The sequence below is a fragment of the Hemicordylus capensis genome, chromosome 6 (assembly GCF_027244095.1).
Source record: "Hemicordylus capensis ecotype Gifberg chromosome 6, rHemCap1.1.pri, whole genome shotgun sequence".
NCBI classification, from domain to species: domain Eukaryota; kingdom Metazoa; phylum Chordata; class Lepidosauria; order Squamata; family Cordylidae; genus Hemicordylus; species Hemicordylus capensis.
The window spans coordinates 109574166-109598976 of NC_069662.1; the positions used below are offsets into that span (position 1 = coordinate 109574166).

Sequence of the window (24811 nt, forward strand, 5' to 3'; positions counted from 1 at the left end):
ACTACCACCCCCCTTAAAGAAACACCCCCGCAAGTGCCGGACCAGGCTTCTGCCGGACCATGCACACCACTAGCCTGGAGGCAGCCACTGCTTCATATCCACTCTTAAGGGCTGTAAGCACTTTGCCACCACCCTGTGTTTTCTCATGAGTTCATTTGCCACCCTGCTGTGGCTTCACATTCCCTTACAAGTCCACCTGCTACCTTGCTGCAGCCTCACCTTGCATTCCATAAGTGAATTTGCCACCTAGTGTTCCCTTACAAGGCACCTTACCACACTATGTGCCTCGTATGGCAGCATCACCACCTTGCTGCTGCCTCAATAGAGGGAGAACACAAAAGCCCATAAAAGGAAAAGGAGAGAGAAGGGAACTATAGAAGTGCAAGACCAGAAGTACTAGACTAGAGCTGTACAACTTTAGCCTTCCAGCTGTAGTTGTATTACAGTTCTCATCATCCCCATCCACAGTAGCCAGGGCTGATGGGAGTAGTAGTCCAACAACAACTGGAAGGCTGAAGTTATGCAGCCCTGTTCTAGATTCTCCTTATCAAGCAGGTGCGTTCAGAACTAGGAAACCACTCTCCAGAACCTGCCCCTCCCAGCTCTGGTTTCAGAACCCTCAGCCGGCAAAATCGCTGATCTGCGTCCTTAGTTATTTTATCTTGTTATTATGGGGACATTCAACACCACCACCACCACCACCACCACCACCACCACCACCACCACCACAGGATTATGTATTTCTCTACCCTCACAACATCCCCCACTGTGTCCATGATCAGGCTCCCCGACGCAGGAATGCAATCAATATAATTGATTTGGTGTTCTTGGCACCTCAGATACAATAAAAGAATCTGAATGAGTGAGGAACGTTCATACTTGTGTAACAGTGGCCTGAAGGTATGGTCAGCTGCATAAGAGGGCTGAAAGTTTATAAAGATTGATAACCATATCAGTATTGAGTCAGCTTCTCTGCACGGTGGAGTTCCAGAGAATGCACTAAGCGAATCAATGGGAGAAGACTCATGGTCAGACTCCTCCCTTATGCAAGTTTAGTAACACATGAGAATCACTGTTCAGTAGTAACAAAGGGAACCCAGTTAGGGAGCTACATAAAGGAAAGGAAAGACTGTGCCATTGACTCAGTGTCAACTCTGGGCGACCAGGGGTGTATCTAGGGAAAATAGTGCCTAGGGTAAGCACTGAAATTGCGCTCCTGTTCAAACAGGGATGATGGGACTTGTAGTCAACAATATCTGGAAATCCCTGTTAAAAGGAACACTGTACCATCTAGACTAGGTTGTTGATCAGAAGCTGAAAACATGAGCCATCTCTGTTAAAGACTTAGAACAACAGTCAGGAGTTATGTGCGGATTCCAAGTGTCATTTTCTGTGTCATCTCATGCTTTTTTAAAAAACATGACTTTGTCCTAGAGGATCACCTGCCCAAATAGCCACTAGCAAAATAGGGGAAGAAGGTGGTGGGGGCGGGGGAGCCTATAAACCAGTGAATGATTCCTGCCAGCCTTTGTCTTGTGATGACTGTTGGCTCATGATGGGTTATATGTGCATTCACCACACTAGTGCTTACTTTGGCACCAGGAGGGAGGAGGAAACATTAGTTTGCCACACTAGACAGAGGAATTTGCAACAGGAGCAGACAGCCAAATTCTGCCAGGGCCAAAACCAGCCCCTTCCAGCCCAAGAAGTCATTTTAACTTGCCCCTTCCTGTCACAAGCAATGTGATGTTCTTTTATTATTGACTGTAACTCTCAGATACCCTAGTCATGGATGGAAAATTCAGGGTCAATTTACAAGAGACACATTTTCTACATGGAAGTTTCTTCTGTGCAGGTGTTGTGCAGAAATCCATGTGTAGTCATCAATACATATGTATTTCTTCTGCAAGGAGCATAGCAAGGTTGAAATGGGCCCAGAGACGAGATTTTAAAATGGGCCCCCAGCCCCTCAAAGTCCAGGGCCTCCACACACCCCAGGCCCCCAAGGATTTAAGTCTGATATTTCAAAATAAGTATGCTGCCTGGAAATACATTTCACTGAATACACACGCACACTTCACAATATATAGCGATATACAGTGAGTACTATATATCTGTGCTACTTTTAATGCCTAGAACACACTAGAAACACTAATTATTAAAATGGGCCCTTCTCGTTGCAGATTAGCAAAGGAGACTTTCAACCATGCAGTGTGAGCCTATGTATCTTTTCTCAGAATTCCGAACAAATTCAGTAAAGTTTGATTCCAGCAGGTTTTTCACAGGAGGCTTTTAAAGCCCTTTAACACACATCTCCTCTGGAATAGAGGTGCTGCATTCACATGTTGGCCAGATTTACCCTGAAGTCCCTGCGAGTTATTGGGGAGCAGTTCACATACAAGAAAAATGAAATAAAATAAAAGCATAACACATGCTTCACAGTTCTCACTCAGACCTTTTGGGCTGCAAAACAACTTGAACATAATGCATTCATAAATGAATGAATGAATGAATAAATAAATAAAATATTGTTTGTTCCAGAAGTTTTTGTAATTTTCTGCCATGAAACAAGCCACTTATAGGCCTTTCAAGATAGTTTTTGTTTTTAAAGCCAGCAAATTTTCCAATCTGTTTTAAATTAAATATTCAGAGACTTCTCAGTCTCCCCCCCACCAATATCAAAGCCCTATGGCAAGCAAATCCCTATATATCAGGGGCGGGGAACAACAAAAAGGAATTCACATCCTACCTGGCAAAAGCTGCGCTAGATGGTCTGGGCAGACGGTCTGCTGCAGAGAACTCTGGCTGCCTCCTTCCTGGCTTGCTTGGGGCCTGCTGGCCTACTCGAGTTCAAGCTTCAGGGAGGCCTGCAGAGAGGCCTCTCTGGAAGCCCTGCCCACCCACCGATCAGCTGAGAGAAGGAGCTGTGTCCAATCATAGTCCGGAGGGCAAGGCAAGCAGCAGGAGGGCAAGTGGCTGAGGGGCCTTGGGGCTGGGCAGATGGGCAATGGGGTGGGGGTGGCAGGCACTGGCGTGATGCCCCCCCTCAGTGGCACCCTGGCTGCCCCCCCCCAGTTACACCCATGCGGGCGACCATAGAGCCATGTGGTTTTCTTGGAAGACAGGAGTGGTTTACCATTGCCTTCATCTTGCACAGTATGCGATGATGCCTTTGCCATTGTCACTGAAGTGAGCACCCGCCACCAGCACCTTCCTATATTGCTGTTGCCCGATATAGGTGACTACAAATATATACTTACTAGGCACAGCCTGGGAAGCACACCGGCAGAGATTCGAACTCTCTTGCTCCCTAGGCAAGCTGGTTCCCCACTGCACTCCCGCAGCTACATACCTGCCTATTGTACCAGTTGCGAGGTAGCAACAGCAGGAGAAAGGGAATGACCTCAGCTCTTGCCTGTGGGCTTCCCAGGGGCATCTGATGGGCCACTGTGTGAAACAGGATGCTGGACTGGATGAACCTTGGACCTGATCCAGCAGGGCTGTTCTTATTTTCCTTCAGAGCACCTGAGTAGAGTGAAAGAAGCATCACCAGCTTCAAGCTAATAGAACTTTTGTTTTGGGGACTGTCATGAGGGGGTTTTCTAGAATGCACCTGAGTAAATGTGGTAATAGTGAGCAAAACTTGCTTTCATGAGACCAGTGTTAGTCTGGATGTTGACCACTGCCTCCAGAAATATTGTGATTTTATTTAAAAGCTGGAAGTGTATTTGATATCTAAAGTACTTGCTTTTCAATGATCTATTATTGCCAAGGAATCATGCCTGTAATTTTTTAGATTCCTAAGCAATAGCATCACATTTTTAGGCAACTGGATGATCAGGCACTGGGAAAATATAGCTCAATTTCTGTCTGAAATTATAGCTAGAGTTCTCTCCAACAAAATGTGAAACTGGATAAATGCTATCAATAGTCTTGTCTCTCTCTCTTTTGCTATGTGAACTGCTTTGTGGATTGTTGTTGAAAAGCAGCATGTAAATACATACACACATAGTACTAAAAGCAACATGTGCCTTCTGGGTAGAAAAACAACAACAATTAGCTGAAGCAGTTAAAAAAAAGTTTAGCCTAATCAAATTCTATGAACAATACTACATTTTGGGGGGAAAAGACAGGCTTTTAAATTGATAAATACATTTGCTGGTCAATTGACTGAATAAAGATGACTGACTGAATTGATAAACATGTTGAAGAAATTAGTGTTCCCACTGCATCTTTTTTAAAAAAAATGCACATTCAGTATCTTAGTTGCAGCAGATCAATAACATTTTAAGGAAAAGCATAAAGATGTGATAGATAGTCCACTTGTTCTTAACAGTTTCTCTTCTGGTGTTTGAGCTATTTACAGTTAAGTATTTGACCTCAACAGCAGGGCTTGTGGGGTCTGCTTATTTTTGTGCTGGATGTTTGTAGGGAAGAACAAAATGAGGAACTGGGACAAAGCCCTGTCAATTGCCAATTTACTCAATGATTCCCACAGTCATTAATTCTTAATTAAGCACCTTCCCAAATGCAAAGTGAATCACTTCCAGTACATATAAAAACTAGAAATTGTCTAAGATCTGGATTTTTATGGTTAATTCATGTTTGATCACACAAGAATAAGTTTTTTCTTTAAATGAATGGAGATGGCAGTAGAAACCACATCAACTGTCTAGAGAAGAAAAGAGATTTTTGGTAAACCAGGTTCATTCTTGCACAATTGTTCTCATTTTGTTCAGAATCCCAATGCAAAGAAAGAGCTTGTGGAATAATGAAGAATGACACCTCTGCTATCTGGATGCACTGTGAGTATGTAATCTTCAGAAATGTGAAGGAAATTTTCAGTGAAGGTTTGTGAATAGTTCAGTCATCCTCAGGATAAGGTAGAGAAGGCGAAAGTGACATCTCTAATGAATGGCAAGGGCTTGAATTTGAGTTTATACATGAGTAATTGCAATATTATTTTGTCCCATTCCTGTTCTCACTTCAGTCAACAAGAGGCTTGATACCAACTTCAATGATGATATAGCTCTATATGAATATTCACTACAATCAATGAATATGTGTGTATTCCACTTCCTAGAAACACATCAATTTATCTTGTTTCTCAAATGTGGCTGATGCATTGGATGGCAATATGAATATTAAGATGCTATGCTAAAAGACGTGTGGTTACATTACCTTAAAATCACAAGTAGATAGAAGACAATCATTTACCAATTTCTGCAAAGTCACTCTTTTCCTCCTAGACCTGCATTCATCCTATTGATGCTGTTACTACTCAATATGTTTGTTTACTTTATGTATAATCAATTTCAATTTAATAAAAAGCACACAAAAAGAGGATAATCCAAGGGAACAAATGTTTTATGAAACAATTTCTAGCAATCTTAATAAAGAAATCACTTGGCAGTAAAGCATTGTATTAAATAATGGCTCTGATACAAAGTTCTAAATGCACTCAGATACTCATCAGGATCCATTCTGGGACATGTTGTGAATGTCTGAAACATCTGAACATGTGAAGCTGACTACATCTGGGATGACTCAGATGTTTTCTCACCCTCTTAGGAATTTTCAGATCTCTCACCTGAAACAGATTCAGAGACTATCAAGGAGTGGACTTGCTTTGAAAATAAGAATGTATTTTATGGCACCAAAGGCAATGGAGGAATCAGTAGCGCTAGCTCTAGGGCTTATTTATTTATATTTATATACTTCCCTTTGTCCTAAGACTCTAGGAGGTTAACAAGATAAAACAATATCCTCTCTAATAAAACGCTTGGTGTCCGTCCATGGACGGGCACCAAGCGTGTGTTCGTGCCTCCCTGCCCTGTTCTGCGCCTGCGCGAAGCGCAGGCGCAGAACAGGGCAAGGGAGACATGAGGGCCGGCACCCGGTGGCCATCTTGGGCGGCCAGAAGCGGCCGCCCCGAAGAAGCCGGGAATGCGGGGAAGGAGGAGACTGGCCGAGGCGGTGGCGAAGCCGCCGCCTCGGCCAGAGGATGCAGCGCGGCCAAGGCGGCGGTGGAGCCGCGCCGCCGAAGCCGGGCGGGGGGAGGAGGTGACGGGGTAAGCCGGCCGAGGTGGCGGCAGAGCCGCCGCCGAGGCCTGGCACCGCCGCCGCAGCCAGGCGGCTGCGAGTCCTTGGGGCCCTTGCCCTTCCGGGGAGACCGGCCGGGAATGTGAGGCGGGGGCGGACCGGACCGGCAGCGGCGCCCCCAGAGTCTGCCCGGCCACCGCCACCGCCACCGCCCACTCTCCCGCCCTCCCAGCTGCCCAAATACTCCTTCCCCGCTCCCCCCCGCAAATGATTAAGGGCCAAAACGGCCCAGAAGAATGCCTCCGCGGCCGCCGCCATGGCCGCCAACCGCCCTCCCAGCTGGCCGAGACTTCCTTACCCAGAGCAGCCCGCGACAGTCGGGCGATCAAAAATCCATTTTTTGCGAAGAAGAGAGGAGCTCCGGAACAGAGCTCCTCTCTGTGCTAAGCCAATGCCCAAACTGCTGCTATGGACGCAAAGGACGCCTATTGCGTCCTTTGCGTCCATAGCAGCAGTTTGGGCATTGGCTTAGCACAGAGAGGAGCTCTGTTCCGGAGCTCCTCTCTTCTTCGCAAAAAATGGATTTTTGATCGCCCGACTGTCGCGGGCTGCTTTGGGTAAGGAAGTCTCGGCCAGCTGGGAGGGCGTGGGGGGGGGGGAGGCCAGAGGAAGTGGGGCGGGGGGGAACTCTCCCCTACTAGCGCCCGTTATCACAACGGGCCTGAAACACTAGTAATTCAATAAAACAGAACAAAATGCACCTAATATAGCTACATTTTTGTGGTTGTCGTGATGGAAGGGACAGCAGTTGAAGAGGTGACAACATGACTACAACTATCCTTGTTAAACACCATCACAGCATCCCTCCAGTGGTTATTGCTGGTGTCTCCTGTTGCATTTATTTTACACTGTGAGCTCTTTGGGACAAGGAAACATATTTCTTATTTCTACCCCCTTTGCTGTGTAAGCCTCTTCAAGAACTTTTCTTGAAAAGCTGGATGACGGCGACGATGATGGAACACTAGTCAGTAGAACAACTGTCATGACTGTAGAGATGGTTGGAGTCATTTCAATCATTTTGGGAGCAGTCAGAGACCTTGCCTCTACAAAGTAACCTAAGATGTTGCTCAGATAACGGCCCCAAACCTCTCACAATAGTTTTGATTTTCTAGCAGCTGGAAACAGTATGCCAACAACTGGGGGGGGGGGAGCCCTGATGGATTAGCAGACATGCCTTGATCCAACCAGATGTCCATTATTAAGAGGAACAATGCATTCCTGGTAATAAAGGTGTGAGTCAAACAGGAAAAAAGTAAAATGCTTTCAGAGACGGTCACTACTCTGGGAATTAGGATGAGTAGGCAACAGTTCAGAAGGTAGTTATTTTATCAGTTTCTCTCTAGGCATAGATATAAATCAGAATGCCTGAAGCAAGGCTGAATATGGGAGATGGTATATGAGGTATCTCTGAAGCATTAGTGCAGGCTGGGTTCTGAAACACACTATGAACTGCAGGTTGGCCTCACTGTGTATAAAACAGCAGAAGAGAGCAAGCAGAGATCAAAGTCTCAGGAAATTATTCAGTCTGATTCAGCTGTCCAGAATCTGCTCAGAGTTACTACCTAAGATTGGAGTTGGATTTTTTTTGATACAAAGGTAGCCAGAAGCAGCTAAATCACCTTCAGTAATTTGCTTCTTCTCCTTGGGTTCTCAGATGAAGGAGCCAAACAAACACTGCTTATGATTTAAAGTTACTTTAAACATAAGCTTCACATTAGCAAGCATCTATTATCTCACTCACATATCCATGTGTACACACTACTCATGTGTATATCTACGCTCTTAGACTGATGTGGTGAAATTTAGCTCAAAATTGAATTTGCAAGTGTGAATAACAAACAGCAGTTTGGACAAAGACATCTGCCAACAATGGATACATCCAGTGAATCAACAGACTCACAGACAAAGCATTTCAAACAAAGAAATAAAGTGTATTGATAAAGTACAGGTACAGTACAAATGATGCTATATAGCAACCTTTAAACTGTCATAGTTGTGGGAGTGAAGCCAGCTCCAAGGGACAAAATAAGGAAGGACCAGAGGATGGGAGGGAAGGCACTATTAACCTAGTTGCTAACAGACACTGGAATGTGGGCAGTAAGACGAGTGGGGGGAGAGAATAAAGAATGACACATATTGTCTGTATCTATTTTATGTGTGATGGCAAAAGGGATAATTCCATAAAAACGTACGTAAGAACAGCCCTGTTGGATCAGGCCTAAGGTCTATCTAGTCCAGCATCCTGTTTCACACAGTGACCCACCAAATGCCTCTGATAAGCCCGCAACCAAGAGATGAGGGTACCACCTAGTAGTGGGTGATTTGATCTTTAGGGGCATAGAGAGATGGGTTTGTGGCCCACGTGTAGACTGCGTGGTGACTTGAATGCCTGGTGTGAAGGTTAAAGATGTCACGCAGCATCTAGTTAGCTTGTTAGGCAGTATTGGGGAGGATTCTGCTGTTGTGGTGCATGTCGACACCAACAATGCAGTCAGGAGGTCCTGGAAGCCAAATTTAGGTTGCTATGAAGCATACCGAAGTCCAGGACACCTAGGGTAGCATCATCTGAAGTGCTACCTGTTCCACACACAGGGTCAGTGAGACAGGTGGAGGAGTATCCTCTGTGAAAGAGGATATCCAAGGAAGGGGTCCCTTCTATGGGAGCATTCCCCTCTTCCTCAGACTGATACCCTCCCTCCCTGAGACTTTAATTCTCCATGACAGCAGAGGAGCTGCCAGGCTGGGAGTGAGGTGCCTCTATCACATCCCTGATGGTCTCCTCCACATACCCCATCTCCTTGAGCTTCTCCAAGTCAGCCACCCTGGCTTTAAGGGAATGAGCTTTTTCTCTGAGAGAGAGCAGCTTTTTGCATTGAGCGCACACCCATAAGTTTTGCCCCTCAGGCAGATAGTTATACATGCAAAACACTCCATGGAATACACTGGGAAGTACCCCTTTCCCTGCCAGCATTCTACCTTCATAACTGGTTTTATTGGCTATAGAAAGCTAGGTCTTAGTTGCAGTTGTCAGCTAAATAGGGTTTTTAAGCTTTGTCCTCCAAGCAAATTACAAAAGTGGGGTAGTACTCACCTTCTCTTCATGCTGGGTGTCTCATACTGCTTGTTTACCTCCCCACACACTTCCCCATGAAACACCACACAAAACTAGTTTGCTATCCATTAGCAAACTCCTGTTCCAAAGCTCTGGGAAGCAAATCTCCCCTGGTCTGAGACTTGTCCTCTCAAAAGCTGCTTCCAAGTTGAGCCTTCTAAGGAATGTGGCCCCTCCTACAAGCTGTGTGACTCACCTGCAGCTAATCCCTGCCCACTGTCTCTCTAGGCACAACTGAAACTGCCCTGTCAAAAACAAACCCCAAACCAGCCAGAAATCAAACCCTAGAAAAGACTAGCCCTAACAAACTTACCTTGTCCTTTATCCCTTGTTTTCTTGTTTACTGATTGATTGATTGATTGTCTGGCTTGCTTCTTTATGAAAACAAAAAAACAAAAGTCTGCTGCCTCCCCTGTTCTAAGCCTTGTCTTCTCAAGAGCTGCTTCCCACCAGGAAAAGATTCAAGGTTCCCTGTAAAAGGCAAGGAGAGCCAGCTAGGTGCTGATGTGGCATAAAGGGTCTGTAGCATTCCACATGCTCACAGCTAGAAAAGGGAAGCACTGTAGTTTCCAGGCAGTGCGGCATAGGGGTGAACCCATGGCAAGACTACACAGAGAATAACCCAGCCTCAATGTCTCTCAATGTTCTGCCTGGAGTCTAGGGGCTGTCAGGCAGTCAAGCACAGGGATAGACCCATGTCAAACCCATACACAGAGAATGACCCCAAGGACTCTGGTTTCCAGAAGTATCCAGGGCAATCCAGTGCAGATCATCCCACAACACACCCAAACAAGGAACACTCAAGGACAGTGTTTTCAGCTCTGTAGCAATTCTGGATCCTGTGGCCAAATGTTTCAGTGTTGCACCGGTGATTCAGCATAAAGGGGGAGCGGTTTAAATATATAGTGAGTACAGATAATAGAGCAACAAAATGCTCTATTAGGCCAAAACTGCATAGTTGATTGAGATTGGATTTTGATTTAATTCCAGGGTGTGTTGATAGTTTAAATGCTATACAAAGTCTTTTTTTTTTTAACTGTCAGGAATTCTGGCTTTATTAAGAATGCACAGGATTCAGAAGGGGTATTTCACCTTTATTTTTCGCAACAGTCTGTTCATGAAGCTGCTGCTTGATCCAAGCAGAGGTAAATTTTCTCTTGGCAATTTTCTCTTGTTTCTATCGCTTTCTGTAGAGAAGCATAGTTTTCCAAATACAGTGGGGGGAGGGGAGGGGAGAGGCTGTCTGCTAACATGTATTCTCATAGGCTTGGATCCAAGGAGCCCTGTGCACATGGAAAGAGCTTCTGCATGCATGGGAGGGGAATGTGTCAAATTTCTTTCCCCTCTCTCCACACTGTATCACACACTGCTCTACAGCTCCCACCAACTCTGCATGGGGCATGAGAGCTGAGCCTCTCATGCCCTATGAAATTCTCAACGTCCTGCTCTGTGCACATAATGGAGGAAATCCTAGTCATAATACAGCACAACATATTATGAACACCAAACAAGGAGTATGCTGGAGCCTCATTGTATTCCAACAATGTGCATATATACACACATGGTGAATGTATTTGCTTGAGTAACAGCAGCAGCATTTCCATAGCGGAGAAAAATCTGCCCTCTTTAAGAACAAAACTAAATGGCTCTTAGTTTGGCCATATCCTCTTCTCCCCTGCCAACAGTGCCAACATTGGCATGCTTATGGACAATTTCATAACAGTTAAATGTTTATATTATGGTAAACACTTTGCAGTAATGGTCTGGCTTTGTAAAAAGGACTTGTAGGAGTTTCACATTATTGTTTTCAGCAATTTAATATCACCAACACACTGACAAACAGTGATCATCAACACACTGACAAACAAAAATGTAAACTTCCCCCCCACAATGGTTGTAGGCCAAGTGTTAATTAGAACTAAATTAGAGGGCTCTTTTTGCAACATGTGCACTCTTCCTTGGACTTGCATAGCAATTTGTCCAACCACTCAGAAATGCCAGGCATGTTACAGGGTGCAGCGCAGATAGACAGCAAATCCTCCACACGTCTCACTTCCTTTGTCATTTCTGTGACCCCTAAATAGATAGTATTTCAGCAATTATAATTCTGTGACAACCATGTCAGCTGCCTGGCAACTGTCGAATAGATATTAACTTTCATTTGATTCTGGAGTTCTTCCACTGACATGACACCAGGTCAAATGGCTTCAATGATTGGAAAGTTGGCCTAAAAGCCCTCAAACATTTAGAATGACAAATCTACAACAGCAACAAAAACCATTCCATTCAGCCTGGACTTCTCCTTTCTTTAGAATTCTAAATTTTGTGTGCAGCAGCAGCAGCAGCAAATACACTTATGACCTTTAGGCAATTCAGGTTTCATTAAATTGTTTCACTAGAACAGCCTGTTGACCTGTCAGACAATAAGTAACTTCCCTAGGATTAGCTGTCATTTGAACATTTCCACATGCTTTTATAGGAAGTCAGGCACAAGCTGAAAAACAAACAAAAACATCTTTTTCACATACTATTATGGAGAGAGAACACTCTAACCATGACTATTTAAACCTGGTTTGTTTTTTTTAGCAAGTTATAATTTCACTATAAACTTGCAGCTAATATGCAGCCAATATAGGCTGCATTCCTACATGCTCATTACCGGGAAACCATTTACAAAAAAACTTCTCCCCAGGGATCTGCAGGAGCTGATTGAATTTGGGATGGGCAGTTGTTACTACTGGAATTACAAAGTGGCCATGTCGGAAGGTTTTTGTATAAATAGTTCTTCGGTGTCAGTGAGGCTATTCACACATGAATGCAAAACTGGCCTACGTTTTGCACGAATGTGGAATCCCTAAAGCTCCCTTAACTTTGTTTTTTTACTTGTGTGGCAGCCACAGCTGCTTGCAGCCACGAAGGCCAGACTGCGGGGAACACTGGGAGGTTGTTCCCCATTATACACTGCATCATGGTATTTCTGGGGGCTGAAACACTGCATCATGGTATTTCAGGGGGCTGAAACCACACATTCTGCCCTCCCCTGCCGCTGCCTGGGCGCGTGGGTAATCGTCTGGGTGCACGGGGAGTGCACCCAGCAACACCACTGTGATCATCTGCGGGGAAGGTAGGTTTAACCCACCTCCCCCTCAGCCTGCGCTGGAGCCCTTCTCATGTATCATGAGAAGAGGTTCAGTATGTCACAATGTCTCTGGTGTTTGCAATCTGAACTGTACCCAGATAAGCTGAAACCATATATTGACTTCTGCCTTTTCTCCTCACCCACCCACCCACCAAATCAGTGAGGTCATTCACACAATCAAAAACTGTGTTCTACCCATAGGAAGCTGCCATATGCTGAGTCAGACCATTGGTCTATCTAGCTCAGTATTGTTTTCACAGACTGGCAGCAGCTTCTCCAATGTTGAATGCAGGAATTTTTAATTATTATTTATTTATTTATTCGATTTCTATACCGCCCTTCCAAAAATGGCTAAGGGCAGTTTACATAGAGAAATAATACATAAATATGATGGAATCTTTCTCAGCCCTATGATTTGGGAGCTGTGTGTGCTCCTAATTTTTGGTTGTGTGAAAGCAAGACAGGAGGAAAACCAGGAGGAAGTGATTGAGGAGATTCTCACAATCCACTAAAAGCGGGCTAAGGGAGCCTAGGCCGCTTTTAGTGGAGCGTGTCCTGCCACGGGAGCTGTGCGGCTCCTGGCAGTAAACTCCACTAATTCTCCCTCCCCTTAGCCGAAGTTAGTGGAGCGAATGCTCCACTAACTCGGGTTTTTTTATCGTGAGTTTCCGCAGTGTGGCTCTGCACCGTTGCAATCCACGAGAAGACCCCCGGCGGGGAGGCTAAATGCAGCCTTCTGGCTTGGGGGTCTCTCCAGCATGCCCTGCACACTTGCACAGGGCATACTGGAGCTTCTGGGGGCTGCACGGCTCCCAAACTCCCCAGCCCCCACTGGCTCTGTAACGGAGCCAGCAGTTGTGTGGGCGGCCGGTTCGGCAGCTCGCAGCTGACTGATGGTTCGTCCGCAAACCCCATGTCGGTGGTTCCCACTGATTGTGGGAACTGCCTCATTGTGTGGGAGCAAGGTAGGAGGAGAACCTGGTTACCCAAGCTAGCCAGGTTTTTCTCCTACCTTGCTTCCACACAATCACTTCTACTCAGGTTTTCCGCCTACCTTGCTTCCACACAACCAGAAATTGGGAGCACACACAGCTCCCAAACCTGGACAGAACACAGTTTTAGTTTGTATGAATGACCTCAATATGTATTTCTTGATTTTTTTAAAAACTTATTTTTTTTTCTTTAGCAAAAATTAGCAGAATACTTTCTTTTACACTTATATACTTAAATAGACTAACACGATTAGCACTGAACAGAAGAATGCGCTTTCCTCAACTACCAAAACAATTATGTTCAAATTATTTTAAAAAGTCTAAAACCTAGATTAAGATAAAATAATTAAGTCTGCATGATGGCCCATAGCTCTTGTAGAGGAGATATCTTTAAACAATCAGCGCCCACAAGGTGGTCCTGATAAGATTTAGTCACACAAAGAAGTAGCTGTATAAGCTACTAGTCATGATGGCTATATTTTCAGAGGTGGTATATTCGTGAACAGCAGTGGCTGGGAAACAATGGCAGGAGAGGGACATGGCCTTTGCCTCCTGCTGGCCACTGTCGAAAACAGGATGCTGAACTAGACAGACCTTTGGTCTGATGCAGCAGGCTCTTCTTGGGGATGGGGCCATAGCTCAGTGGTATAACATCTGTTCTGCATGCAGAAGGTGCCAGGTTCAGTTCCTGGCATCTCCAGGTAAAGCTGGGAAAGACTCCTGCCTGAAACCTTGAAGTGTTGCGAGTCAGAGATAAAACTGAGATAGATGGACCAATGATGAGACTCAGGAAAAGGCAGCTTCAGTCATGTGATGTGACTAAATGTTGAAACAGAGAAAATTAGGTTACAGCTTGTGAAGGAATGACTCCCATTATGTTTTATGGGTTGTTTAGTTTGTTGTGTTTCCCCTCCAAGTTCTGCAGGGATTAAAAGGTAGCAAACTCTTACAGCCACATCGAAGGTAAAAGCTGTCCACTGTAAAGCTTTGGAGAAAAAGTTACAAAGTGTTAGGATTGGTTGTCCAGGCAGAGACAGAAGGTTCTGAAAGCCTGAGGGAAAACACTCCCTGAAGCTATTCCCATGATCAGTAGAAAGCCGGCCAAGGGAACCTAGCTCGCTTTCTACTGATCGTCGGAACCACCAGGCTCGCAGGCGAGCCTGGCGGTTCCAACCTGCTAGCCTGCCAAATTCCCTCTCTCCTTAAATGAGATTAACGGAGCAAATGCTCCGTTAACCTCATTTTTCTGCTCATGTGCTGCCGCGGCGCATGGCAACACACAATTTGTCAGCCTCCTAGCCTCGGGGGTCTCTCCAGAATGTCCCGCACACTTGCGCAGGGCATCCGGGCCCCCGATCCCTGCAGCCTCCATTCGCTTCATGATGGAGCTGACAGTCGTATGGGCGGCTGATCTGGCTGCCCAGGGCTTGGAAGCTGCTTGTCTGCGGGGAGAGCGGGCTAAGCCTGTTATCCCAGCAGACCAGCCAGAATCTCTTCTCACTGATCATGAGAAGAGCTTCCCTGATTGGTTAATGTATCCCTTTGGAGTTGGATAAAGGAGAGGGTTGGACAGCCAAGAGAGAGACGGTCTCTGAGAGGGAGAAGAGTGCTGCGGAATGTTGTGTGAGCTGGAAGGCTGGAACACTAGCATAGTAGCGTCCAGTGGTCACTCTAATTTTTTTCATCTCTGTGAAGAATGAGTTTTGTTCTGGGTGGCAGAAACAAGGCAGTGTGTACGCAGATACATTCAGAGTGGGGCCTTCCTGATTCAACCTGAGTGGGATCTAAAATGAACTGAGCGGACATTTAAAAACTTGTCAGTGCATGCATGTGCGCATGCCTTAGAGGGAATAGTGGAAGGGTCAGGCTGAAACTGCTAGGGAAGGTAGCAGTGAGGGAGCTGGTTCTACTAGAACCTGCTAGGCCTTGAAAGAGAAGACTAGCAAGCTTGTTTTGTATTTTGTACTCTGTACCTTGTTATCCCCTGCTAACAGAGAAAAGAAGCACATTTTAAAAGTGGTGATTAGCAGGCGAAGAGCAACTGGCACGATCCATCCCCAGCATAGTATCCCTCCAGTGGCTGTTGCGGTGTCTATCATGTTTCTTTTTTAGATTGTGAGCCCTTTGGAGTCAGGGATCCATCTTTATTTCTATCTGTGTAAATTGATTTGAGAACCTTTGTTGAAAAACGGTATATAGATATTTCTCATATTATTTATTTATTCAATTTATATACCACCCTTCCAAAAATGGCTAAGTATACTCTTGCCAACTGAGTTTTTATTATTTGATCCTGTATTGTTTTTTTTAAGCCTTTTATTACAGTAAACCTGTTCTTGTTTTTGCATGATTTTACTGGTGTCTATCTATTATTTTAGTCCCGCCACCTCACACCTACCTGCCCATTTTATTCATCACACCACTGAGTTTTGATATTGTTTTTGAAAGACAGAGGGTTTAGTTACCAGGAATTGAACCAGTCACACAAGTTAAAGATCTTATTTTGGTGACAACAGATGGTTAAACGGAGGACCAGTTGTGGCCAAGCCCTCACACAGTTCATGGCATCTCTTGGCTCTTTTTGAGTCACCCCCCCCGACTGGAACCACATTTTCAAAATATTAAGAGTTGGGATGTGCAGAATGTTCCAAGTTCAGAACATTCTCATTCAAAACAGGCCATTGCAAGTGTTCCATTCTGAAACAGGAGGCCCTTCAAATGAAGGACTCATTAGTCTGGAATAACTGGCTCGATTGGTTGTTCTGACGGAACGTTCTGGGTATTTGTGTACAATGCGAATGCCTAGAATGTCCCACTGGAACAACCAGTTGAGCTAGTTGTTCCTATGGAATGAGCTCCTCATTTGAAGGGCTTCAGTTTTGGAATAGAACACTTGCAACAGCCTGTTTTGAGTTAGAACATTCCAAGCTTGGAATGTTCTGCACATCCCTAATTAAGAGTACAATCTAGACTAGCTAATTCCTTTAGGCATATTTAAGCATCTGTGTATTCCAACATGACTTTAATAAACTTTCCTTCTGAAGTACAGCTCCACCCAAAATCACATCAGAAACTGCCTTTGAAACACCTTAAGCTAAAAGAACAGGAATACTGTTGAGGAGAAAATAAACCTATGTCAGAAGCTCTGCTGATCATGCTGAGTTGCTCATTAACTTGCAGGGTAAATGTTTTATAACGAAAGTTATTAATATTCCAAAATTACTTCTAAAGTCGTTAACAATTCGATAATCAAAATGTATGTAAGAGAATTTTCAGCATTAATAGACACTTCCTACTTTTCTCATTAGAGTTGGGTGTTATCTAAGGATCGTGAAAAACAACTTCCTGGAGATGTGAATTTGTAAACTTTTCTTTCGCCATGAAATCCCTTTTGTGTAGTAAGCATGGAGCAAACATGTGTAATTTATTTGTAACCTTTCCAGAACAGAGCCCTCATTTCTCATGGGAACAACTGCAATTGATGCTGAAAATGTGTTTCACATTACTACATTTAAAACAAAACCCTAATCTTCTTCAATGCTTCTTAAGAGACAGCATGCCACACTGGGAAGTAATTTGTTTTCTTTATCTATCTTTCTCCATAACTTTTCTACTGTAATGTTCAACAAATATTTAAGTGCCAGCATGAAGTGGATTATTGTTAACATGTTGCAAGGAAATTGCATAGTGCTAAAGCTTGCAATAAAAATAAGCAGAACGCCCACTGTTAATACTCTGTAGTTAAGTGTATTAGCTGCTCTCAAAAGCATTAACTCCCACTCAAATAGCAATGCTATTTTGTCCAATCTATTACACTCAGACAGTAAAAAAGCAGCTGGGGACTATCTGAAATCTTTATGTCCATGTGCAGTATACTCAAAATTGTTTTAATAGAACTGAAAATTGAGTGTGTGCAAGATCTCTTACTTGCATACACAGCTTTGCATACACAATATACCCTTTCAGAAATTACACATCTCTTTTAGGATTCATAGCTTTTTCACACATTTCTTCTCTCTTTGGCATGCGAAGTATATTATCACACAAGCTATATTGAAAGGGAGCAGAACAAGTTCATGTGGGAAGAGACAGGATTGTCACTGAGGCCATGCCCGGTCTTAGTCACAGTAATAAGGCCCAAAGGTCATAACCCAATGATCTTAACTGTTAGGCACTTGGGCGCGCCCCCACCCCCCAGGCACTATGAAACATTTTCCCCATCATGCTGACCTCCACATAGTGTTGTGCTGTCCCAAGTGTTGATGAGAAACAGATCTCTGTACAAAATTCCACTGCCATCTTGGAAGGCATGCACAGAGTATTAGGAAGCGTAGTCCTTTACAGTGCTTTCCCCTTAGAGCTCTATGGAAAAATCAACAGAAAGGACTATATTTCTCAGTGCCTTCCAAGATGGCACTGGGGCTAGAGGGGGACTCATTTCCCTTAAAGGAGCCCCACTGATGCTGGGCAAAGCACAGCACTACATGATGGTAACAATGACCTCTGTACTACAGCCAAAGCTTTAGACAAGCAATTAGTCAGGAAGCTGCAATTAGGGTCCATGAGAGCTCTGCAGCCTACATACTATTTTCTTCCAGATGTTGTTCCTTTCAAATTGATGGACAATCATAATTATTACTGATCTAAACAAGCCCATCTATGTCTGGGTCACATTCATTCCTTCTCTCAAATATGAATATGAATATGATTATCCATTCTACATTATGCACCATACTAGGCTTGCAACATACTTAAAACAAAACAAAAAGTTGCTACTATACCTATTTCATGTGTCACGTTTTAAATCAATCCTAGAAAGAAGATCGTACATTAGGAGCTTTACAGTTTGCTTTAATTTGTAGCATAACAGCTTCCACCCTTTTTGTATGAGCCTACACTTCTTCCAAGGAGCACTGGAGGCATGCAGAGAGTGATTTTTTTAAAAAACAACAACAACTTTATAACAACCTGTGAGGTAGGTTAAAATAGCAATTTGCTCAAGGCTTCCTCTATGTTTCAGAGCTCAGTGGGCATTTGAAACCAGGTCTCCTTGATTCAAGTTCAACACTCCAAATACTATTTAAGTGAAGACGTGACAATACAACATTCAGCTTAACCAGCTGGGCCAGGCACAGAGCATCTGCACCTCTGGCTGGCCCACCCACTGCCGCTGCCTTCCCCCCCCCCCACCAGACGCTCGGCTTTCTGGCTGGTCAGCTGGCCTGCTTCTCGCCCTCCTGTGCTTTCTGGCTGCTCCTCCCGCCCACCCGCCAACTCCCGGCAGTGGCTGCCTCCTGCTCCCAGCGGCCAGGCCGGCCTACCCGCCCGGCCGGCCTACCTGCCCGGCCCGCCTCCTCCTCCTACCCCCAGTGGCCAGAGCGGCTGCTTCCTCGTTCTACTTCCACCAACCCTCCACTGCTTCTCCCAGCCAGCATGACTATTTTCTCCCCCGTCACTATCCTATCTGGCAGCTGCTCGCAAACTCTTGCGAGAGCTGCCACACATGGAAATAGTGACAGGTACATTTAAGAGAATTAAATATATAGAAGATATGACAAAAGAACTATACAACAAATTAAAGTACAATAACGATCACAAACCAAAGTTAACTATTGGTGCTCGGAATTTGGACACTTGAATGTTTGCCACAGGTACCAAAGTCTGAACTATGTTTTATAAGGATTAATCTGTTAAACAATGTGTGGTCGGACACAATAAATTCATTGAGGATGCAATGTGAATCTTGAGTCTGAAACTCCTTTGTGTGATACAATTATGTATCAGAAATCATATTTTGTAACTACAGCCATCAGCCAATTACAGAAACCTTTGATCAACTAAAATTCATATGACTAATTCACTATCAATTATTTAAATTTTCATCTGAGTAAAACAATACTTCTGAAGCAAAAATCACGTTCTGTTTTCAGATTACATATGTGTAACACAGTTGGCACCAGCCATTCCTTTCCAGGAAATCCTTTTTAGACAGTGTGCGCGATCTGAAGTGTGCCCACACACATAAACAAGTGCACAAGAAATCCAAAAATGGCCTCTCTGGTAGATTCAGCAGCTAGAAAGTGGTTCCTCAGTTTCCACTATCTTTTCTGTTATCTAATTTGCACTGGTACCCTGCCCTTCTTGCATATCATTCCACGGAGCATTAATCAGAACAACCTTGTAAAGTTGCTTAGCTGAACCATTCATATGTCACTGAGCAGTCCTGAATACATGTTTTCATTCTTTTTTACAATGAACTTTTGTGACAATCTGGCATATTTCTGTTTGCTTTCTGCAAACATTCATGTAGTTCAGTTTTGCAGACATTTGTGTATATCAAGCTAACTTGTCTTTTAACTGTAGAGATGAAGACAATTTGAATTTGGAGATGCACAACTCTCCAGAAATAGACAGAAACATGACCCATGAGACTGAAGGCCAAAGTTTCTGAAAACCATGGGCTTAATGTCAAGAAAATGATGGCTATATCAACAGCCATATCTGTTTCAATACACATTAGCTTTCATAGAAAATTTATAGGTTACACAACAGCCTTTGAGGGATATATTACTACTATGGGTGCTTATAATTCACTCACAACACTCAATCTTATACAGATAATCTTATATAGATAATCAAAGTTATCTGTACAACATTGTGGGACACCATCCTGAAGCACATAAGACTGCTGGCAATACAGCAAGAAATAGCTTGGAGCTATGGACTCACGCTTCTCATATTGCCCCTGTTAGAAAAAGGATCAATAACTGCTAGATAAAAAGTACTTCATTTTAAAGTAAGCCAGCTGAATAGCACCAAACTGACTTTCCTTCAGTGTATATTACTTGCTTACTAAAAATGCACAATCAATGTCTTTAGATTTCGGGGGCGGGCAACAGTAACATGTCAAGATAGATAGACAGATAGATAGAGTTTATTACGGTCATAGACCAGTTAATCTTTACATTTTACAAAATATTCGATTAAGTAATGCAGGCTTTATGAAACTTACATTCAGTAAAACAAAATTTGGCCACATTAAGAGACATCCCAGGTTTAAAAATGGACAGCAGATACTCCAAGTAAAAATGATTGGTGTGGCCAGGACAATTCTTTAACAACGGTAAAATAAACTTAGAACGTCTATCCCTATAACATTCACAATAAAGAATTACAAGGGCAGTGATCTCTATTTCACCTGCACCATAGGGACAAAGGCGCGCCACATAAGGTACCCGCTTGTATTTCCCTCTAAGACTGTGGTAGGAAGTACACTGAGGTGGGCCAGGGTCAATGCTCTCCTAAATTTAGATGCTAGAATGTTATCTAAATAATCGGCAGGTTTAAAATTAAAACCTTGAGGGCCTATATATAGACCTCTTGTCACGCATGCAGATTCCTCTTGCAGCTCTATATCTAGAGCCCGTTGTTTGATAAATTGAATAGCCTGATCGAATCCCCGCCCTATAAGTTCTTCCTGGGATGTACCAAGATAATGCAACTTAATTTTTAATGCTGTTTTCCATTTGGATATAAAGCTATCAGCTAATACTAGAGGGGCAAGGCCAATAGGAAAAAATACCTGGTTCAACCAAAATTTGATTATATGCAACTGTAGTTCTCTACTGGTAGAGTGTCACAAAATCTGGAAATTGGAATGGTAGATTTCTAAGGATCCCAGCTCTCTTTTAAAAAGAACGTTTGTGGATTCATGTATGTAATGCTGGTGAATTACCTGGAAGTTAGACTACAGTCAGGGAACAATAATGGATTCCTCCCTGATCTAGGCTGAGGTTTTGTATTTGGGCAGACTACTAAACCTCCAGTCAGGAAATGAGACTTCACAGGCCAGCAGGTCTTGGAGGGGTATTACTGTAAAAGCTCCTCTCTGCCATAACAATGTTGCTGGAAGGACAAAAGGACATATGCTCAGACTATCAGCCTGTTTTGTAAGACTGGGGAGCATCACTGCAGTGCCCTTCAGTACTATGCAGTACAGTGGAGCTGTGCAGTGGTTTTTATCCTCCAATTGCAGATGTTTCTAAAAGTATCATGTGATGTCTGCAAAGATATCCAGTTTAAATTGTTCAGAAGATGGACTTCTGAGCTCTATGCAGTCCAATGAATTATCACATATCCAACAATCACTTTCCTTCTGTCATACACTATTAGCCTAAATCTGACTTCCTGTTGCAACACTTTTTGAGAAAACACGCTCATGTTTTCTTCTAAGAAAGACTGGTGTGTTTGTTTTTTAAAAAGCTCATTATTTGGAAATTATGACAAGTGTTTATCTAGAAAATGGCTAATTGAAAAGTTAATCATTCAGAATTCACCTCATAATCTAACTTTCAGGCGCACACATTATGCATTAATGCTCCCAAGAGATAATTAAGAAAACAATAAGCCATTAAAAACATCAGGAATCTTAGGTGCTAAACCTCTAATCTAATGTCTTTACAGCTAGGAGTTAGTGTAACAGTATCAGTGTAACAATACTATAACAGTAATGTTATAGTACCACGAGCAAAGTAACAGCTTGACTGAAACCTTTATTTATTTTTACATTTACATACCACCTTTCATCTGAAGATCCCAAGGCAGTTTACTACAATAATAGGCATCATAAACACACAAATGTCCACTTCCTAAGCTTCTGTGCTACAACTGCTACTCCTCAAACATTCTGTAGTGAGCACTGGGGAGAACCCTCCCCCTGGGAAGTGGCAAAGAGAGCCAGGTAGCACCAGACGCTTTCATCCCTGAAGTGCAGGGCCGCCTTTCACCATTAGCTGGATGGTTTGCAATTCCTTACATATATTTTCCTGCAAAAATGCATCTTAATCAGATTTTTAAAGCATTTTTACTTTCAATACTGTAAAACTCATCATTCTAATCTAGTAATTATTTCTTATAGGGTAGATTGTAATGTTAATTCCATGAAACATTTCAGATAGATAGATAGATGGGAGGGATGTGCATGAATTGGTTTTATGGAGCGCTGAACTTGTTCGGAATGCGGGTGTTTGATCCGGTTCAGAAGCGGGGGGTCCTTTAAGGGGCAGGGAGGGTGTCCTTACCTGCCCCACCATTCCCCTCCTGCTGGTGCTCTCCCCAAAAGTGTTGGCCTGGGGCTGCAGCATACCTCTATGCAGCCCCGGTCAGCATCATACCAGAAACCAGTTCTCCCGGGTGGGGGTGGGGATAATAAATAAATAAGATGGATCCCTGTCCCCAAAGGGCTCACAATCTAAAAAGAAACACAAGATAGACACCAGCAACAGTCACTGGAGGTACTGTGCTGGGGGTGGATAGGGCCAGTTACTCTCCTCCTGCTAGATAAAGAGAATTGCCACATTAAAAGGTAACTCTTTGCCAAGTTTAGCAGAGGTTTTATTTCCTTTTTATGGAGATACTACCCAAACAAGATTACCTTCACAGAAAGTATCTTGAAGCAGTCTTTTAATGTCTTCTACTTTCTTACATATGAAAAACCAAAACACCCTGCACTCAGAAAGAGGAATTCTTTAATTGGGCTTAAAGACCTGGATCTACAATGAGTATATTTGAAAGCTCTCCATATGAACTTAGCTGAAAGGACTGCAATCTGTACTACTCTGATCCTTGAAAGTTAGAATGATAAGGTTAATTTATGATAGTCAATAATAAAAACATTAACTGATGTTTCTGATAATTTAATTACTGCTAAATACATGTGGGGATTATCAAATTCTATTGCAGTGAGCTTCTGAAAGATGAGTAAGGTAACTGTACAGACCTTCACTAATGGTCCGGCTAACAAAGTTCTTGTTCCAGAAGAGCAGTAGGAAAGGGAAGTAGCTTGATCATCCAGGACCACATACAGTCCCCTACATTTTCTACCCTTAACCACAGGTAGGAATTATGTCAGGAAAAATAATACTGTTAACAATAACCATGGTTCACCATAACCAAGATTTTAAACCAGCTTCAAACTTGGTAAAGAGTGATATGGGTCAAGTGCCTATGTAACAATTAGCATGTTAAGTCTGATGGGGATAAAAAGAGGTATGGGCGGGTGAGAGGGTCCATACAGTATGATCCTCTCACAGGAGCAACAGATGTAGGTGGTGACAGGTTAGGGTCGGGTAGTACTGGGTGAGACAAGCAAAGGTTCAAAACTAACCTGGGATTGGGTACCAGAGCCTGGGGGAGCCAATGAGCCGAACTGCAAAAAGTAAAAGAATGTTTGATAAATTTTAGCTAATAAAAATGACTCTCTTCCCACCCTCGCACAATCGGGGGTGGGGCATGGAAGAGAGGGAGAGATAGAAAAACAGAAGACGACTAGCTTCAATGTAGTTCAGAGAAAAAGGAGCAGAGCTCACAGAGAACAGTGCTGCCTTGAGCAAAGACAGGAATGGAACAAGAGTTGGCGCCTCCTGGCACTGAAACCTAGCCTCTATTCAAAATTACTTCCTATATACACCCGGGCATGGCCAGGACACAACCCATGTTAACGGATGGCCTACGGCCACTGGGCAGGGGGAGGTGTTCTGGTCAAGTACACAGAATTAATGGAAACTGAAAAATTCAAGAATGAGAATCTTAAAAAAGAAAGAATCTTAAAAAATTATTTGTATAGATAAGTCAAAATAATTACTATCCTACCACAGAAAAAGTCCATTGATATGGTCATTTATTAAAAATAAATGGATGTGGCAGAGCAGAAAGGTTACAAAGAAAACAATTCCAAACAGTGAGAATGCATTCCATTTATTTCAACAATGCCAAAGACAACAGTGTTAAATATATTTCTATCTTTTAATCCAGACAGCTACTACAATAGACTCATAAAGCAACTGTGACATAATCTTTAATGTTGTTACAGTGGCTGCTTCCAAGACTGAAATTTAAGTAACTATCAGCCTTTGGTGCATTCATAATTCCGCGTTCTGCAATTGAAAGGTGACACCTGCTGACCCATTTAACCAGTCTTCAGCATCAGCAGAAGTAAAGACTAAAATCAAGCCTCCAGGGGACTTGTCCAACAGTAAAGTAGAGAAAAAGTATAGAATATACAGTTAAGTACAAGACAGGATACAGAGAGGCCAGGAGAGATGTATTTGTCTGAAGACACACTGCCTTTTACTATGTCTATTCAGTCTTTTCTACATTAGGAGTAGCTTTCGAAAGTCTTTCACAGCCCTGCTACTAGTTAGATAAAAATTGATGGCCTGAAAATAACACCATTTAAAAATATACAACCATCTTTTAAAACTGAAACCACAACCTTGTATCAAAAACACTGGGTATGATACAATCAAAGCTAAGCTCAAAAATAAGTCCCACTGCTTGCAAAAGAAAGATATGTAATACATAATAATAAACTTTATTTGTTAAAATAAAGTTTATTATTTACCGCATAAAAAATTGTTTTCTGGGCACCACCTGCCAATTTAAGCACCTACCAATGAGACTTAATAG

General features: G+C 43.2%; 1 protein-coding gene and 1 long non-coding RNA gene across 4 annotated transcripts in view; one reads left to right on the forward strand and one right to left on the reverse strand.

Annotated features, from left to right (window-relative positions):
• Window positions 1–24811, reverse strand: part of UBE2E2 (ubiquitin conjugating enzyme E2 E2) — a 249877-nt gene that overhangs the window by 68270 nt on the left and 156796 nt on the right. Inside the window, exon 1 of one of the 3 annotated variants that reach the window (XM_053261725.1) lies at window positions 9194–9333. The exons of the other annotated variants lie outside the window; for them this stretch is intronic. Within the exon in view, the coding sequence (XP_053117700.1) occupies window positions 9194–9204 (11 nt within the window). The 5' untranslated portion in view covers window positions 9205–9333. Of the gene's footprint in view, window positions 1–9193; window positions 9334–24811 lie in introns of those variants that run through there. 3 annotated transcript variants of the gene reach the window in all.
• LOC128329870 (uncharacterized) overlaps window positions 1–24811 on the forward strand; it is a 71413-nt gene that overhangs the window by 9924 nt on the left and 36678 nt on the right. Inside the window, exon 2 of the long non-coding RNA XR_008309826.1 lies at window positions 4740–4805. This is a non-coding gene — a long non-coding RNA (uncharacterized LOC128329870). The remainder of the gene's footprint in view (window positions 1–4739; window positions 4806–24811) is intronic.